Raw genomic sequence first — 19,752 nt, forward strand, 5'->3', positions numbered from 1 at the left:
TTCTCCCCCAGCTACGCTGAGCAGAGCTAATGCAGCGTTCGCTCTGCGGGACATACCTCTCTCCAAGCTGCTGCATTAGTTAATCGAATAAGCCTTGGTGTGGTTTTCTACAGCGCAGTGGGGTTACCGCTTGAGACAAGTTGACTCTCCCCAATGCTGTCACTGCGGTGCTGTAGCGCGACCGCTCCGCCAGTCACATTCATTACATTTGCATAAATAAGATAACAGCTCATTCATTACATAAGTTATATTTCATTTGGTAAAGCGACTTGAACGGACATAATAACCAACAACAGGAAACAGGCACGTTGCTCAGTAATATCGTGTTTTGAAACATGGTCATTTTCAGACCTATTATCTGTCTAGGATTGAGACCCTGAGTTTTGAACGCTGCAACTTGGCGGCATATCAGTTGCGTCTTTTTACGGACATCGCGTTCTGGGAGATGCTGACTCTCTGTCTTTTTAATTCATATTTCAGGAACGGCAAGTGCTCAGGCGTCGGAAGCAGTTATAGGCCCGGGTACGTGATGGACAGCAGCAAATATATTTCGGGAGGGGTTCTATGGGAATGGTGCACATGAAATGAGGATGTCACCTTCATTTCGTTTTCTGAAAAGCGCACTACCAAAGGCACGGTTGTCGATGGGGGTTGAATCCACAAACATTCTCACTGGCTTTGCCAGCAGTAACAGATTCATTGCACCAATTGAGCTGCCATTGCATTCAATTGCACCGTCAACGTCCCAAGTGTAGCGAGAGCGTGTACTGACATCGGCAGTGTCGACTATATACCATCTAAAGAAGTGAAATTTACATTTGAGAAAACTGCGAAAGACCTCACACTCGTAAATTTGTCAGTTCATTTCATGCTGCAAAAGAAAACGAGATGCATTGCGGCACAGCGAACGTCCCATGAACAAGCATGGCATCCCATCTTCAGGGTACTAAGGGGTAACTGGGACTTTCGTGAGTCGAGAGAGTAAATAAGGGGGGATTGCGGCTATTGAGGGAGTGCTTGATTCGGGTGTTGCGCTCTTCTTGTATTTTCCTCTCATTACATTACACTTTAGGAAACCTGTGTCAACATAGGTTCTAACTGAGTAGGAATTTTATCAACTCCAAGCTACGGTACATATTGACTTGACAGACTACCATGAGGATATGTAAGGAGGAGGAAAAAAAAACTCTGGGAAGGACAGGGAGGAGACACATAGATAACATGCAACAGCAAATACACTGGGGGTACGCCGGGCATGAGGTTTGGTGCTCCGGTGAATTAAAAAAAAGGCAATACGTGGCGTCGAAATGGAAATATGCATCAAGTGCTGTATGTTTATTGAATGTCATTGTGAACTCAAAATTCGAGCTATGTAAGCTCGTGGAGCGAAATGACTGGTCTGCGTGACAATGGCAGAACATTAGTAATTAATGGCATTTCGTTTTTCCTGGGTGTTCCTCAGGCGCTTTCAGACATATGTCGGTGCATTTCCCTTAGTAGTCGCGCCAGGATGCACATTATCTGACTACGTCAGAATGGTGACAGACGCACTGCACCGATTGAGCGACCATTTCATTCCATCCCATCGTGAAGGTCCATAGTGTAGCAATAGTGTCTGATGAGATGTGCACTGTCATGATGTGCACAGTTGAGAAGAGAGTAAGAATGCCACCAGGCATCGCCTCCGAAATACGCCGTATGACCGCACAGCAAACGTCCCATGGACGGACACAGTATTACACGAGTCGAGGATGTAAATAAGAAAGGGATTGAGGGAGTGCTTCATCAGTGTTTTCGGAGTGTGTTGTGCTGTTCTTGTACGTGTTTGCCTCTTTGCATTTCAATGCATTTTATGAAACAATATATTAACTTAACGACATTATCTACTGACATGTTGACCATGGTTTTGAAACCGTCTACCGATTGCGGCACAGATCAGCGGTTCATGCAGTGTTTTTCAAATAACATACGGCTTCTACAAGTGTAGCATTTCTGCGCAAGCAGCATATGTTGAGCGGGAAATATATACTCGCAAAAACAATTGATAACTGCCATTATGGCCGTTTTATGGCTCATATCCCACAGCCGGCTGAATGGTCCCATCAGAATATGACGCTGATGGAAACGTTAGAAGAGTTGCAGACTGTGCGCAGTCCACAAGTTCTGATTGACTCACTCATTTACCTGTGTTGCTTAATGCATTGCATTTGGTACCGCAGAAGTTGCTCCCGCTCCTGCTGAACGTCCTGATGAAGTAAACCTCGTCGATGAACGTGAGTGCAAATATGGTTATCGCTACTTCTTCAGTGAGCAACTCCCTTAGATATCTTATCGCCCTACTACATCACGACATACAATGTAACATCTTCGCCACCTGCATGTTAACTATCCCGTGCAAAGAGTGGTTTGAAAACCGAAGCGAATATGAAGCGAACAACTGATTTGGATAATCGAATACGAAGCGAATAAGTCTAGAACCGTAGCGAATAGGAAGTGAATAGCTGCAAAATGGACCGGTTTGCCCGCATAGGCGGAGTGGAAATCAAGAGCGAACGGAAATGTTAGCAGATAAATGTTATGTTTAAAATAGGTCTACAAGCGCCAAATCTCTGTTAGTATCTATTGAGAAGGTAGTGAGGTAGGTGAGGACGAAATGGTATTTCACCACCATTGTTCTGACATAATAAAGGTCCAATCTGGACACGAAATGTGAAGTAAAACAGGCCTTGTCAGATGATTCCTTATATCGTTCCGATGTACCATGCAAAATGTTTCCTTTATATTCGACTCCAAGAATTTGTAATGCAATTCCGAACCTGCATCTCTTGCCCTCGACTGAAAGCCGCACTTGGAACAGTAGTGACGTCAGGAGCGTTCTGTTCCGGCATCATCTAGGCTCCTCTGAGCGGGCTGTGTCAACACCACCTACATACACAAGGCCCCTCCGCAGCTCCGTGACGTCACCCTATGCCGTCCGTCGGCAAGCCAACAATGGCGTCCGCTTGCTGTGGTTGCGTTCGGCAGCGATGCTATTTCGAAGACGAATTCACCCGTTTTCTCGATGTGAAACAGCGAACGAGCGTGTACTTCCGAAGAATAGGATCCTACTGCAGTGTCTGTGCCCATAACTTACGGAATAATTGCGTACACAGCGGCAAGCCCAGCGACTTACAACTTCTGCTGCTAAGAGTACACGAAAGCACGAATAAAGGTGAGTTGAACAGCTTTACTACTCGTTTGGACTGGTGGTGTAGCTTTGAATACTTCCTCAGGAACAGTTCTAGAACGGTTTGCAACAGCATACTTCAAAATACGTGCAAAAGTTGTACTTTGAGGCGTACAATTACAGTTTTTGGATGCAACATTGACTACGTTATGAAGGGCACCCATAGAACGCTGTGATCAAATGGCACCATTACCGGCCTCGGTGGCTCAGTCGGTAGCGTGTTCGCCTTCTGATCCCGAGATCGCGGGTTCGAACCCGGCCGAGGACGTCAGCAACTCGGTGGCAGGGTACAAGTTGCTTAGACACGCAGTTTTCCGAGAAGGACGTTAAATAAGGGGCGCCGTGTGATGAGCTTTCATCGCACGTTAAAGGACCCTCAGGTGGGCAAACGCAATCCACAGACCGACGACTGACGCTCATGATCTGAGTTGTCTCGCGACGTAACCCCCAATTATTATTACTATTATTAAATGGCACCATTAGTATTCACCTTGTAGAATTTTATCTTTTGTTTCTGAGAAGCTGCTTCTCCCTGTGCAACTGATCTGTCGCAGCTTAATGTTGTTCAACAGCCTGTTTACAGCTAGAACGTGTTGAAACGGAAGTTTCTATTGCTATAGCTATCTTGCTAGCTTGCTATAGCTATCTCCCCTGTCAATGTCAGGGAATGCTGGTTGGAAGAAACACCTTAGAGTGTTCTTTTCATTAAGCCTGTTGTTGCAGGTACACTTTAGGGGTGGGGATGGGGGGTGGAATGGGTTAAACATGTAAAAAAAAAGGAAGAGTTTGATTTACATTTTGTCTGATACATTTGAGAACATTGTGATATCATTCCCCGCACTGACTTTCTTGTATTTGCTTCAGTACTCGCTTTTATTTTCTTCTCAGGTGCCTCTTGTGACGTGTTTGCAGTAGACAAACAACTGGTGTAAGTGGTGAACAGGTGCGGGACACACCATCAAGAGTCAGCCGTGTGTCCTTCAGTAACTACGACTTCCTTCCCTGTGTTGCAGTCAACACTGCGTGATGTTTTTGTGATTGGTTGTTGGAAAACGACGACAACTGACATTTGGCGGTTCTTCTGATCACTTGCGCTTTCAGTCAGTAAAGCTGTTCATACTTTCGCTAAGTGGGCCCCAGTCCCTTTCAACAGGTTATGGGCCCAGGGCGCGTTGATCATCGGTAATCGTTCAACCGGGTCTGCTCGTCATCTCCTGCTGCGTCGAGTTGGAAATTGCAGAATGAAGCAAATTCTCTGTGGCGAAGCTCGTTGACGGCAAGTACCAAGTATGGAAGTTTAAGATGAAAATGCTACTCATCCGGGGGGCACCTGGTCGTACGTTGCGAGTGACGTCGCAGCGGATACAACGCCTGCATGGATCACCGGAGGCAGTAGGGCCCAGAGCACAATCTCCCTGAGCATCGATGACGGACAGATCGTGCACGTCTGTAACTGTACGTCAGCGAAGCAGATGTGGGAGGAGCTAAAGAAGGTTCACGAGCGGGCAAACTTAAGCAACAAGCTTTATTTACTCAGGGAGCTATACCAGTCACGTGTGGAAAACGATGAAGATATATTGACTTACATCAGGCATCGCGCAAGAAATCACCAATTTCCAAGTGGCTGCTCTTCTTCTCAGCGGGCTTCGGGACTTTTACGAAGCGCTGTCACCGCTCTGGACACTCGGCCAGATGACGACCTGACCTTGGAATACGTCAAAGGAAAGCTTATGGATGAGTATAAGAGGAAGCAAGAAATGTCTGCAGCGTGCGCACCCGACTCTGAATCGGCACTCCGTGTGCAAGACCAGCACCGTGGGAAGTTCTCCTCTGACACCAGAGAATGCTTCTACTGCAAGAAGGTGGGACATCTCAGGAATGACTGTCTTGCCTGGAGGGCGCAGAGGAAAAACTTCCGGAAAGGGCGTCTCAAACAGAGAGCTCGCACTGCAGTGTCACAACACTCGTCGTCTTCAGAGGTTGCGTTTCTTACGTCGACAGGCTCTACTGGGGAGAGCTGGTACATTGATTCCGGTGCTACAAGTCACATGTGCCATGACCGGCGGTTTTTCACGAGGAACTTCAAGGAGAAAGCAGAGCTTGTACTGTAGCAAATAGTCAGCAATTCTCTTCTCACAGGATCGGTGATGGAGTCCCCTACTGTCAGGTGTCCCGATCAACGGTCAATAGGATATGCATCAAGGATGTCCTTTTCGTGACTTCTCTGGAAAGTAATCTACTCTCAGTCAAAAAGCTAGCTAGCCGTGGGAACGTCGTGACATTTAACGGGAACGTGTGGTCTGTCACGAAGAATGAGGTGGTTTTAGCGAAGGCAAGAGCTGAGAAGGACCTGTATCGGCTTGTGACAGCAAATTCTTACTCAGCACATGCGACTCGCGACTCGGATCACTGGAACTGCATTCACGTCTGGCATCAGCGCCTAGGACACCGTGATCCGAATGCTATTAAGCGCTTACAGAAGGAAGGCTTAGCAGATGGAATCCTCATCGTAGACTGCGGTCACCTGCTCAAGTGCACAAGCTGCGTCAGAGGAAAAATGAAGCGGAAACCGTTTCCGAAAGTCAGCACATCCCGAGCTGGGAGCTGTCCTTGATCTGGTTCACACTGACGTTTGTGAACCAGTGAGGGTCATGACACCGAGCAAAAATATATTTTCTGACGTTCGTCGACGATTTCTCTCGCTATACTGTGCTGTATCTGCTCAAATCCGAGGATGAAGTTGCTTCAAAACTACAAGAGTTTCTGGCCATGGTGAAGACCAAGTTCAGAACGTACCCCAAAGTTCTTCGCGCAGACAACGGGACAGAATATACTGAAGGAAGATCATGAGCGATTCTTCGTGATTGTGGCGTTGAGCTCCAGACAACTGTTCCTTACAGGTCTCAACAAAATGGTGTAGCTGAGCGCAGGAACCGCACGCTTTGTGAGGGTGCCCGAAGCATGGTCTTCGGAGCTAACATGCCGAAAATGTTTTGGGGGGAAGCGGTGTTGACAGCGTGTTATCTTCAGAATCGGCTTCCTAGTAGAGCCCTCTGCAGAACACCTTACGAACTGTGGCATGGCAAGAAGCCCAGCCTACAGCACATAAGGACCTTTGGAAGCCGCGCCTTTGTACATGTGCCCAAGCAGAAGATATCCAAATTTGATGCTCGTGCTGTAGAAGGCACACTACTTGGATTCAGTGAAACACAGAAGGGATGCAGAATACTCCTCAAGGTATCCCGGGACGTGGTGTTCGACGAAACTCCCCTCACAGAGAGGGACTGTTCCCAAGCATAACTAGGAGGACCAACTACTCCACCCTCTGCGTCTTTAGGTGATAGAGACGAACACTCGGCTCAGGGTGATGTTGGCGTGGAACTGTTACCAAGCGCACCCGACTCACAGAATAACATCGATCCCGATGGCGTGGATCAGCATCGTGAAAGCATGGAAAAAGCGTGCAGTCCCCGTCATTCAGCGAGGAGTAACAAAGGAGTCCCGCCAAAACGTTTTTCGTACGTCGCGCGTGCTGCACCGTCCACTGATCCTGTCAGTTGGGAAGAAGTCCAGTTGTTGCCTCCTTCTGAAAGGATGAAGTGGATCGAAGCTGCAAATGAGGAAAGTATATCGCTTGAACAGTTAAACACGTGGGTCCTCGTAGATTTGGGTGCAAATGGATCTTTAAAACAATGCTGGATAACAATGGCAACGTGGAACGCTACGAGGCGAGGCTGGTCGCACAAGGACCAGGCTGCTCGTGTTGCTAAACTTATCACCCTACGTATTCTGCTTACGGTGTCTGCCGCACAACACTTAACAGTTCGGCACTTTGATGTGAAAACAGCTTTTTTGAACGGAGATATCGAAGGAGATATCTACATGAAGCAGTCGGAAGGTTTCATTGCAGAAGGGGAGGAACGGCTTGTTTGCAAGCTCCAGAGGTCCCTTTTTGAACTTAAGCAAGCTGCAAGAGCTTGGAACCTGAAGGCAAATTCCGTTCTTCTGCAAGAGGGGTACAGCCGTAGCTAAGCGGATTCCTCTGTCTACTTCAAGGACATAGGAGACAGACGCCTGTACATACTGCTGTAGGTAGATGCCATACTGATTTGTCACAAAGACGACACAGTCATCACTCAAGCCTGGAGGGACATCGAACTTAAGGATCTAGGTAAAGTCAGTCGCTACCTAGGAATAGAGTTGGAAAGTCCGCAAGATAGCTGTTTCCTATTTCACCAACGAAGCAAAATCGACGCGCTGCTGGGGAAGTACGAACTCCAGGACGCCAAACCCAGTCCAGTACCAATGGATGCAGAGTATCTCAACTTCACGGGAGACGAAGGTCTACTTCCCAGCAACGACATATATCACCGAGCCGGTTCGGGAGCTACTATATCTCAGTACGACGGCAAGACCAGACATTGCATGCGCGGCAGGGATTCTGTGACGGCGTGTAAGCAAACCACATCAACGAGATTGGAATGCTGTGAAAAAGCTTCTGCGGTAATTGAAGCGCACCAGAGACTTCGAGCTGGAGCTTTCGGCTGAGCCGAACACGGAATTTGAGATGAATTGTTGTGGACGCTGACTGGGCAGGAGACAAGCAGGGCCGCAAGTCCACCAGCGGATACTTCATACAACTAGAAGGAGCCCTTTCTCATGGTCCACCTGAAAACAAGCATCGGTTGCGCAATCGTCTACAGAAGCGGAGTATGTCGCCGCAGCACTACCATCACAAGAAGTGCTATAGTTCCAAGAACTTCCACCGTCTTTCAGTATTTGCTTACTTAAGCCAACCGTCTTATTTGAAGACAACCAAAGCTGCATTAAACTTGCACTCGCTGAAGGAGTCAACGCGAGCACAGAACATGTCGACGTCCGACATCACCATATTAGGGATTTGGTGCAACGCCGAGTGGTCAGCCTGGAATACTGCGAGACAGCCCAGATGACCGCTGATGCCCTGACTCAACTGCTCCCTCGGCAGCAGCTACAGTTCTTACGAGATCGCATGGGTCTTGTTGAGAAGTAGTTGTCGAGGGAGGGTGTTGGAAAACGACGACAACTGACATTTGGCGCGCACATCTCTCGCGCACCAGTTCTTATGATCACTTGCGCTTTCGCTTTCAGTCAGTAAAGCTGTTCTTACTTTCGTTGCGTGCCTCGTCCCTTTCAACATTGGTTCTGTCTTAAAATCAAGTTCGCAAACCTATGCAGAAATGTCGAATTTTCGCAACGATGCCTCGTATGCATTGTTGTGCTTCATAAACTAAATACGTATTGATATATGTGTGCATCTCCTTCAATGGGCAAGGTCGAGCGATTGTTAAACACCAAAGAAAATATCATGGACACCATTGACAGCTTTTCTGATTACTTTTGTTTTGATGGTTCAGAAGGATTGAAATGAATTCATGTCGGACACGTCTCATAATTGCCCCTGCTCACGGGCTTGTTGGTCAAAGGTGCTACATTGCTAAGAAGCTCATTCGCTACAACAGCGGTTTCAGCGTGTATGCATTGAAATGTTGAAAGTAGCGCTCTGTGTGTTTCCTGCTTTTTAGTGAATGTAAGCTCATTCACTCATAAAATAATAACGCACGCAGTGGGACGCGGGCACCTAGCAATGTAGAATCTCGCTGCAGCAAACGAAGCTGCAGGACGGGATTTCGCGACGTCAGGGCGCGGGAGAGGGAAGCATGGAGAGGCCTTGTCTGTCTAGGCGGTGTTGGCTGTTGTATTTTGTGCATCGCCGTTCCTGGATGCCGTATCCAAAATACGTATTGCATTCCTGCTCTTTATTAGCGGTGCGTGGTTATTGCATATGCGACGCTGTTGTTGAGCTATGAGGGGTTGCTGTTTAGTGCACCGTGAAGGCAAGAAAAACAACGTGCGTTTCCGATTAGTGGAGACCGAAGCACCTAAAACAGTTCGGGTAGACACTATGCACCGTCCTGGGTAGAAGGTGGCTGCAGTATCAAGCCTTTTAAAGAGACAAGGAAGTGTTACTAAGTGTCCATATCGTTCTGGTCACCTACGCAACATAAGTTACAGCACCAACACCCGCATAACAAGTGTCACACGCTACATACTTCAGAGTAACGATAAACAAATCGCGAATCTCGACTGGGTCAAGTCTCACCTGAAAATCGCCTCAACCACGCGCAGGTACGACAGGGAATGCATTGTGCGTCCCGATCGTCTATAAGGCAATCATTCGCCCAGCAAGTAAACAGGTCGTCTTCACTGCAAGAATAGAATTATTCATTCCCCGCAAGGCTCACACTTAAGTTTAAGTTAAGAAACAGACAGGAAGGCTGCGTACCCGCAAGTAAAGGAAAATTGTATTGTTCACACATTTAAATACGTAATTTCCAAGGCGTAAGCATGTCACAAACACGTGAGCACTAGGAACATTAGGTCAGGCGAAGAGCAGGAATCATTATCGAGATCACGGCACCGAATAAACATCTCAAGATACCCTGCCATAAACAAAACTGTCAACAAATCAGGGGTTGTCAGATATAACACAATAATAAATGGCTATAATGTACACAAGGGGCTGTGTACATTATCCCTTTATCACGCAGTAAAATCTATTTAGGCCAAACGGGCAGATGTATAAACACGAAGTTGAGAGAACACTCTGCTGCACAAAAATCTAGCACCCCGTCTGGTCATCAGCGAGTTCACTGCAAAAACTGCGGATGTGAACCACTATTTAAAAAAGTGAAAAAAAAAAACTACAATAGTTGGTACTTTTGAAAACCAAGTGGATAGGAAAGGACAGAAGCCGCCGACATTTCGAACAGAGACTGTCTTCTGCTGGCACCGTCCTCATCATTGGCATGGTATTTAAAGGGTTAGATGTGACGTGTTTAAAGGTTCATGCGAATTGTGGGTCAACAGCCCGGAGGGAAGAAAGGGTCCGTACGGGCTTTACGGGCCGGAGTGAATGGTCGCTTTGTCAGTGTGCAGGGGATTATGTGAACGAAGTGATCTAGGCTCCTGACCGGCTACAGAAAAATGGGGGTTCACGAACACGTGGACGAAACGGGACAACAGGCAAGAATTGGCAAACATAGCGAAAGATAAGGAGGTTAGTGGTTACGTGGGGGAAAATTCAGAACGAGCAAAGTTGTTTGTAATACAAAGTTGTGGCATGCAATAAAGAAAGCAGAAAGCAGTGGCCATGCAGAACATAACCGATGATAATGGAGAGAGAAGAAAAAAAAAACTTTGCTCGTTCTGTTCCGTTCGTTCACATAATCCTCTGCACACTCTAACAAAGCGGCCATTCACTCCGGCCGTCAAAGCCCGTACGGACCCTTTCTTCGCTCCGGGCTGTTGCCCACAATTCGCATGAACCTTTAAACACGTCACATCTAACCCTTTTGAATACCATGCCAATGATGAGGACGGTGCCCAGAAGAACAGTCTCTGTTCGAAATATCGGCGGCTTCTGTCCTGAGGGAACTCCCTTCCTACATCTCTACCGGTTCGCTGGATTTCTACCCATCTAAGTGGATAGGAGCTCCTTGAAGCCTACTTGATTAACAAAGCTAGTGATAAATCTAAGCACACCATCCCTTGATCTCAAACAAGCCGAGAGAATGTATCTCGATAATGATTCCTAGTCTTCACGTGCTCTAATGTTCCTAGTGCTCACGTGTTTATGACATGCCTACGCTTTGAAATTACCTATTTAAATGTGTCAATAATAAAATTTCCCTTAGTTGTGAGTACGCAGCCTTCCTGTCTGTTTCCTCTGTCCTTGTCTCCCTGCTGAAAAAAAAGAAAGAAAACAAAACTGAAGTATGACTTACCAACTACCCAGTTTCTCTATACCCGCAAGCTCATGGCGCTCGGGTTGAACGCGCCGATCTTTCTGTTGTTTGGCTCAATGGTGACGTCGAGAACACCGCTGACGTCACAGGGAAACCAAAATCGGATATGGTTAAGCGCACGATGTCATTGATTAGTAAGATTTAGTATTTCGAGCGCTATCACCTTTGCGTACGTAACGGATAGCGTTGGTGGTTATGCGCCGTGCGCAAATCTCTCTCTTTCTCTCTCTCTCTCTCTGTTGTGGGCGTGCGCAGGACCATCAACGCTGTTACTTAACGAATCGCCTTTGGTAACCATGTACTAAAACTCTCTATTTTCTCTTAAACGGGGAAGCTTCCACACTTAACAGTTTACGTGGACGACAACACAGTCGAATGCATGCAGTCGGAATCCGAATACCCTGCGGAGGTCCGGACTGTCGCTTTAAGGAAAGTGATAGGATAAGTCTACTAGTGCACTCAAACACTGTTTGTGGTGATTTCGCTGCATCACAACGGCATCGCTTGTCCTTGCGTTATTTTTTTTTCCCGGCGAGTATTCGAATGTATTCGGTATGAAAGGGATTGGATCGATTTGATTCGCAACTCGAATATCGAAATTCGTATTCGCTTCGGAATTATAATCCTACATATAAATATTCGCGTCAATATTAAAAAAAATATGAATATTGCCAAGTGAATATCCTGCGAATGTTGTGAATGTGCGAGTGTTGGCCACATACCGAAAGAACCATGGTCATGCACAAGGGCACATGTTGAACCACTTGTTAAGTTGTTGCTAGTGTTTGACATGAGGTCGTGTCACTTTCCAGCGACTTCATCAGAGTAAGTATTCACTTCCGCATTCCAGATCGAGCAGCGCAACACTACTGTTTCCTACACTTTTGTGGCGTCACACTCGCAACATTAAACAAGGTGCTTCACCTAACGTGTCACAAAAAATGTGTTAAAATCTACTTGCATGAGAAGTCTCGGCTCAACGGGACACTTCCGCAATCTTTTACGAAGACCAGGATCGCTTTGGATAAATTTTTTTTGATCGCTTTAATCACCATAAATTTAATTTTCTAAATTCAACTCCGAAATATGCGAATCCAATGTCACGTTGTTGTTTTTTATTTGCCAAAAACAGCGCATGTTGGATCTGCCCCGTACGATCACAACATGGGTGTCCCACCAGAGAGGCAAGAGTTACGCGAAAACAGAAGAAAAAGTCACTGTCCTCTTTCTTTCATTTCCTACTCAGTGCCTTTTTAGATAACTCTGGCTGCCGTTATCATCAGAAGCATGGAAAAAGGCACTGAACGGGCGGTGTCACCGGCGTAGCCGGCAGTTCCTGCCTCTCGAAGCGACGAGTTTCGTTTTTTTTTTTCTTTCTTCGAGGTCTTACCACTATAGCAGGGCAGTTTATTTTGTGATGGAACACGGTATATCCGACATGCATTTTCTGTTTGTGGCAAAAAGGAAAAGAGAACAACACTGCCATTGACACCTCATTGGCATGTTAAAGTGACATTGGCTTGGTAAATTTCGGGGGTTGGATTCAATTAATTAGATTTATCACTACTGAAAACTGATCAAAATGCTCTGGGGTCATGGCACAAGTTTGTGGAACAGAAATACCGTTGACCACATGATTTTTGGGCAAGTAAATTTATATATATTTTGAACAGTTAGGTGAAACACCCGGTATAATACAATGTAGGTAAGCTGAAATTGCCGTATCATTGCACAGTATTGCTGAATTACTATATCTAGGGTATTTATTTATTTATTCATTTATACACAAAATCAAACCACCTTTTGGTTGTCAAGGCATGAATAATGCATCAGGGTTTTACAAACATAAGACAAGTTATTAAGAGTGAGCTGTAAACAGTGTTGTACCCGTTACCGAAATATGGTATCGCGATGCTGACACTCTTTACTTGAGTAAAAAGTATCGAAATAGCGATATCGGATACTTCTTATTTAAAGTAACGGTGTACCGCTACCGTTAGTAAGAAAAAGAAACGCGATACTTTGGGCGATACTTTTCTTTGAAATACGGAGATGTCGCAACTTAGAAATTATCGCCTACGTGACTAGTTTTGCAGTTAAAAGACAACATATTTTCATATGTTGCTCGGAAACGTTATGCTTGACTTTATCAGTGGGTGATTCTTGAAATCGTTCTCTGCCATCCATGCAAGTCGTGGTCTCTCCGGCAGCTGACAAAGGCCAGTGTGACATTTGCGTTAGTGTCAGGGCCCACACATACCATGGAATCCAATGCCCAAAAAATGCTATATCCGAAGTTAACAATGTCACAGTATGTGAGCCTGACTCAGTGCGAAACGGCAGCTTAGCAGTGGAATCCAGAGCGCACTGTCGAAGTCTTGACCTCTGTTCGTTGACCTAAACTCTTTTGTTGAACCCACTGTGGTTATTTCCTTCAGTTTCAAAGAAAAACGGTGAACACGTGTTTGGTATAATTCCATAATTCCGGATACGAAGCACGTAGGCGTCTCTGCAAGCTTCTTGTCGAGGGCTAGGCGGACCAATGAGAATGAATAAGAGTGAGAAATGTGGTCAGTGAAGAAAGGTGGGGCACTAAGAATTATGTGTACCGGGAACGATACAGAGATCGCGTTACATAAATTTGTAACGGAAATACTTTTGCGATACCGACTTAAGAAAGCATCACGATATCGCATGCCGATACCGAGCAACTATCGCTTACTGTAACGACGTTACTTGTAACGGCGATACGTATGACACTGGCGTTTAAAGGAACGAACGGATAGAATCCAAACCAAATGGAGTACATGCAGCGCGTGGTTCATCTATCTTGGTAACTATTTTGCCATCAACAACATCGACATAAGGCAAGGCAATAAAGACAACATTAAAGCAACGAACGCATAGGAACAATACAGCGCGATGGAGTGCATGCAACAATCTGTTCAACAAACTTCGTAACGGTTTTGCTATCCACGACATTATGCGTCAGTTCAGGTCGATGTTTCTCAGGATGAAGGAAACCTTCTGCGCATTAGTATGTGACCTTGGGAAACTGACATACAGTGGTGTCGAGTAGGGTCTGGTGGTAACCCATTGAATGGGATAGTATTCCTTACCGACACGCTTGAAACAATTACTTACCAACTGAATGCTTCAGATTGTGTATTTTGCGGTGAGTTGCAAGCATGGAATGATCGAGTGCAGCGAAGAGAGGAGAGACATGGTCCATATGCGGTGGTGTTAATCGAATTGCCTACTTTAAGTCATTTGAAGTAAATATGCGCAAGGCATAGTGTAAGCATCTAAACATCCCATATACGACGGCCTATTTTAAAATAGGGCACATGGGGATACATAAGCAGATAATAACTTCCTTGTGTGAACTGTCGCAAGGGCCCCTTAAGGTGCAGTTTCCGATTAGCTTTTTGTTATTAATGCTATATGTGTGGTCCTATCGCAGTTGCGAAGTCAGTGTAACAGCGAAGTACGTGACTTCATGAACCGTTCTAAGCGCGATATTGTGAATGTAGTATCCATGACGTAATGGGGTTTTCTTATTAGTAAAGGACATTGGTACCACACTTTGAAACATTCAGCTGCACGTGCCAGATATCCGCCCACTGAGAAAACACGTGTAAGGAACCATCGAGACTGCTGGTCGTCAATAGCCCTAAGTGATTTGCGTAATAAGTTACATGTAGGTGTGAGGTTACCTAATAAAATGTTGAGAAAGATTAAAAAGACAAAAAAGCAAACCCCACCCCAAGAAAGAAGTCGACCCAAAAGTGAACCTTGAGGCAATCCTAATGGTACTGTAATGTCTCGGACTGAATTCACCGATAGAGGACGTACTGATACAATCATCCAATGGTCCAGCCAAGTTATCAATTGGTCGTTATCGAGACACAACTCAGATTACTCAATATCATTCTATATGAGACGTGGTCGAAATACTTTCAAAAGTCTAAAAAAAGTCATTACAGTCAATAAATAATCCCTTCTAGGGAGTTACCCTGTAGTGGGCTAAGCTAAAGAAGTGTTTCACTGAAGTGATGAGGAAGTGCCGAGTAGAACTGAAGTGTTATTCTGTCGGGCAAGATCCGTGGAAAAAAGAAGATAGTGAAAACATGCCACGAGAAGCGTGGCGCCAACTTCGTTGAAGCGTTGCGCCACAGGGTTCTCCCCTGTAGGGACTCGACACGGGCATATGGGGTACATATATCCAGGATTTTCCCCATATCGGTTCAAACTGGGAATTATCGGGCGCCATAATGCCCAATTGGAGCCGATATGGGGAAAATCCTGGTAAATGGGTACAATATTGGACCCGTATCGCCAATGACCAGCCAGTAGGGTATGTGCATATGCAGCATTCTGTGCTGCTTGGGGAACGCCAACGGCCGCCACCTTCAGAAACCAACAGCCTCAATCAGGGTCATCCCAAACAGGGATAAGGGGTTTTCATGCGCTGATATCAAGGAAGAAGTCTTTCCCTCCCCGATAAGGCCACGGACGGCTGACTAAAGCACTTCTACGCCTCTACAATTTTCGTTTGTTTTGCGTGGTACACATCAACAACCGTATCTTGAAAAGTCGGACTGTACCCACATCTATTTCAGTGCAGGACCAGATGCCCCGAGGGTGTGCCACCCAAAGATGACGCATGTTTTCGAAGCCTAATATTGGCACACCGACCCGTCTGGCCTATATAAAGTAGACCACACGATTATAGTTCCCTGCAACTAGAATCATGTACATCAGCTCTCAACCACCAAATAAATTGCACTTAATTTTCCGGCTGTATGTTATTTGCCGTTCGCACGAGGAGGAACTCGTGGAGAGAAGAGACTGATGAGGTCAGGCGACAATCAAGCACATATCCATACAATACCTTTTATTATGATTGTGTGCATACACTGAAAATACAGACAAAGAAAATACCGAACAGCTAGCTGTGTACCACAGTACGTATATGAATATATGTCCTAGAAAAAAGAAAAAGAAGAAAAAGCAGGCACCAGGTGCATACAGAATGCGTGTACACCACAGACTGACGCTACGCTGTTATTTTGTTCACCTTTCGTGTAGGGCCACGCTGTCATCCGCGACAGAAACGTGCTCTTCCTTGTGTGTTACGAAACGAATTTAATGACAATGGATAGTCATGTTTAGTTTCTAATTATTTTGTACAACAAAGAGAGGATGGTTGAGAGCATCTAAATTTTAATGAGAAAATACTTTCACGCAGAGGCTGCAAGACTAACATCAAGTTACAAAAAAAGAATATATAACACATGTTGTGTGTGCTATGCTCCTACACTCTAAACATGTCTGTTATTTTACGGAAAAGGTAAATGAAAACATTACTCAGACGCCGTCCGTACGGTAAGAGAAAGATAGGGAAAAATAATAAAAAAAAGAAAAATAAGAGAAAATTGAGGTCTGTTTACGGTCAGCCTAATGCAGAAAAAAATAAAGAATAAAGTACTGTCAACTTTGTATGTATAGATAGGTAGAAATCCAGCGAACCGGTAGAGAAGTATGAAGGGAGTTGCCTCCAGAGCCAGCAAACGACTGCCGTCTTTCCTACCCACGCGGCCATCCTTTCTAGCCTGAAAAGGCGAACCAGCAGAACCTTATGGTTCACATACACCAGCGCCCCACAAACTGAAAAGAAACACGAATTCAGGTTGTATAACATGATTCTTCATTCACTATTGCACACTATCAATTATTTTGAAAAGTAATTTGTCCGCTCATAATACTGCTGAGGTAATTCCTTGACGTCTGATATTGCTTAATGCTTCAGGCTCGATGCTGCAACTTTCACTAAACTGTAGGCTTGTCAACGTTGAAAAGTCCATGTGTTTTTGACTCCTTATTCATTTCGCAAAATAGGGCGAAGCAATTGCCAAGGCTGTGAAGCCTAGTTCTCACGTACGACAACGGCGCACGGCAATGGCGAACGGCACGGCAAATTGTGTCGTTCCGACGCCGTAATGGCGCCGTTCTGGCCGCCGTCTCACGGCAAAAGGAAGTTGGCCATGCTCAACTTCTGCCGTGCCGTGGTCCCGCCCACATCACATCCAACGAATGAACGGCCCGCACCAATGAAGATGGCGGCTTCTCAGCTTGATGCCGAGAAATTAATTGAACTTGTGAGAAGGTTTCCTTATTTGTATTTTCGCATCCTGATTTTAAGGATACACAGAGAACACGTGCAAGGAGAACACGTGGAAATCCATCTTTGCTCGCCGCGGCTCGTGATGTTCGACATCACGTGAACACGACAGCACGGCGAGGTGGAGAGTCGGCGACACACACGGCGGCAGCAACGGCACGTCACCGTTGCTGTTGCCGTGCGCCGTTGTCGTATGTGAGAACTAGGCTTGAGCCTCAACCTTCCAGGCATACGACGAGCTTCTCTACATGTATGGTCACCTTTATACCAAATGCAACAATAGATATACGGTTTCCCACTCCCCCCCAAAAATGAACAGAATATACTTGAGACATCCTAAGCAACAATGAAGAAAATTACTATTCTCGGCTAGCTATGATAACCAGTAAAAATGAATATCTTACGCCTGCATCAATACAATCTGACGGTTTCAATGGCGGTCACAAGCAGATGCATGAAAGCCTACGGAAATTACACACAAATGTTAAGTGCTACCAAAACAAATCCCAAAACAAATCTAAACCGGAACGCAACCTAAATACACCGTACCCATCAAAAACCACAGAGCTAGCCGTTCTGCAGCCAGTTTACTCATTTATTTTGCGTTTTCGATTATTTTGTGCAGTAAAAAGTTGACTGTTACAAAAAGTACTTTTCCATTAGAAAGCGTGATCCCCTTAAGAACAGACTAGTGAGGTTTATTGGCGCAACAATGGAGTACACTATCTGCGTGTCTCAAGGAGGGAAGAATCTGTCACGCATCGCCTCCGCCTCAACGTCAGCCGCAGTCCTTCACTGCTGTTCAAAGTGGATCAGCAAGCCACACCCTTATGTTCTATCTGGAACGTTGAGGCAGATATTCGTCACCTTCTTCTCGAATGCCGCCGTTCCAAGTCCTTTCGCGACAAGTTCAAGTCTCGCCTGACCAGCCTCGGATACTCCATCTCTCTCTCGACACTAATTGGCACGCGGAGAAGTGGTGTAACCGCTGTGCTTCTTGACTACCTTCCTGATACCGATAGCTGATAGCTTCGGAAAGGCAATGTCGATACCCTCTTAAACCACTGAAGCTTGTAAGCCGGCATGATCTTGCACAGCTGCTGCAACGCTTTAGTCTCTAGATCGCCGATCCGTGGAAGGTCCGTCGCAAAAATCAAATGAAACCTAATCGAATCCGACCCGTGTTTTTTCTGGAGACACCATGTGTGAGCTTTTCTGACATACATATATGATATGTCTGTGGTATATCTGATCTCTCTGATATATCTCGCTCGCGAATAATGTCTTGAAGCGTTTCGTGAAATGGAGCTAAGGCTAATTACGATAGTTTTCGCACAGCTAGTGCTACTGGTGCAACGGTCGTGGTTGCATTGCCAGAATGTCATCTGGCGGACCATAGACATACGTGTATTAATGCGAATTAGGTGTCGCTACTTTGACCGTCGAAAGAGAATGCACAAGGGAAAAAAATATGCTATTCCACGGTACTGCGGCAGTAAGAACTCACCAACTAAAGAGCGTCTCCCACTAAGCTTCGATGAACTCGAGAAGTTCGCATGTTTAACGTTTTGTTGTTGCTTATTTCGTTTCCAGAGGCCTGGTGTTGGCCTGTGTATTACTTCTTCTTGCAATGGTTATCCTCGTCATCGCCGCAAGAACCTGGATGCTCTTCAAGCAAGGTAGGAACACTGGAAATAGTATCTTCCTCAACCAGTATGTGCATGTTAAATGTGAAATAATATAACCTCCTGACCTCCCTGTAGCGTATTTATGCCAAAGCCAAATTTCAGACAGCAAGATATATTGGTGTATCCGACTGCCGAGTCAGTATCATTATTTAGCTAACCACCCTTTTTCTGTTTCCGCTTTTGTGCTGAAAAGTGCAGCCTTACTGGCTTGTGCTCCATGTATCACAGTCATAACCACAAGGCGGCTGTGCGTAAGTGCAGAGAATGCACAGCAGAGATCCGATCAAGAGTGATCCGTTTAGAATCATGCAGGTGATACACTATTTGTCTCTCATGTGTCTGCTGAAACTGATCTGCTGAAAGCGTTTCTCTACTAATTGCTCCCCATTTCTACGACTGTCGTTCTGCCGTGTTGATAGGCATGTTAGCCGCAAATAAGATTTCCCGAACAACATTTCGTCCCTCGTGGCAAATTTTGTGACGGATCAGACTGTTGTCTGTTTCGAACTCAAAATTAGCGGCAACGTTTATTCTGCAACAGTTCCGATTCGTTTGCTCCAAGTCCTGATTTTTGTAAGAGTTGCTCGTCTTTACAGATTCAGGAGACATCCATCATCGAGTCCCATCGACGACGCCAAATGTCATACATGGCACATCCAATACAACGCGTAAGTATTAACATCGATTGAAAAATTTGCTGAGTTAAAGATCACAGACAATACTAACATCCGAAATTCAATCCCAAATGAACCTCAGAGGATACGACGACGCCAAAACTCACACGTAGCACAACCACCACAACAAGTA

General features: G+C 45.7%; 1 protein-coding gene across 1 annotated transcript in view; it reads left to right on the plus strand.

Moving 5' to 3' along the window:
* Positions 1 to 19,752, plus strand: part of LOC135377096 (uncharacterized) — a 30,621-nt gene extending 10,869 nt beyond the window's left edge. The window contains exons 5-11 of the mRNA XM_064609417.1: positions 481 to 522; positions 2,220 to 2,273; positions 2,896 to 3,211; positions 11,886 to 11,898; positions 18,851 to 18,936; positions 19,542 to 19,613; positions 19,702 to 19,752. Coding sequence (XP_064465487.1) covers positions 481 to 522; positions 2,220 to 2,273; positions 2,896 to 3,128 — 329 coding nt within the window. The 3' untranslated portion in view covers positions 3,129 to 3,211; positions 11,886 to 11,898; positions 18,851 to 18,936; positions 19,542 to 19,613; positions 19,702 to 19,752. The remainder of the gene's footprint in view (positions 1 to 480; positions 523 to 2,219; positions 2,274 to 2,895; positions 3,212 to 11,885; positions 11,899 to 18,850; positions 18,937 to 19,541; positions 19,614 to 19,701) is intronic.

The sequence above is a fragment of the Ornithodoros turicata genome, chromosome 1 (genome assembly GCF_037126465.1).
Source record: "Ornithodoros turicata isolate Travis chromosome 1, ASM3712646v1, whole genome shotgun sequence".
Lineage (NCBI taxonomy): Eukaryota > Metazoa > Arthropoda > Arachnida > Ixodida > Argasidae > Ornithodoros > Ornithodoros turicata.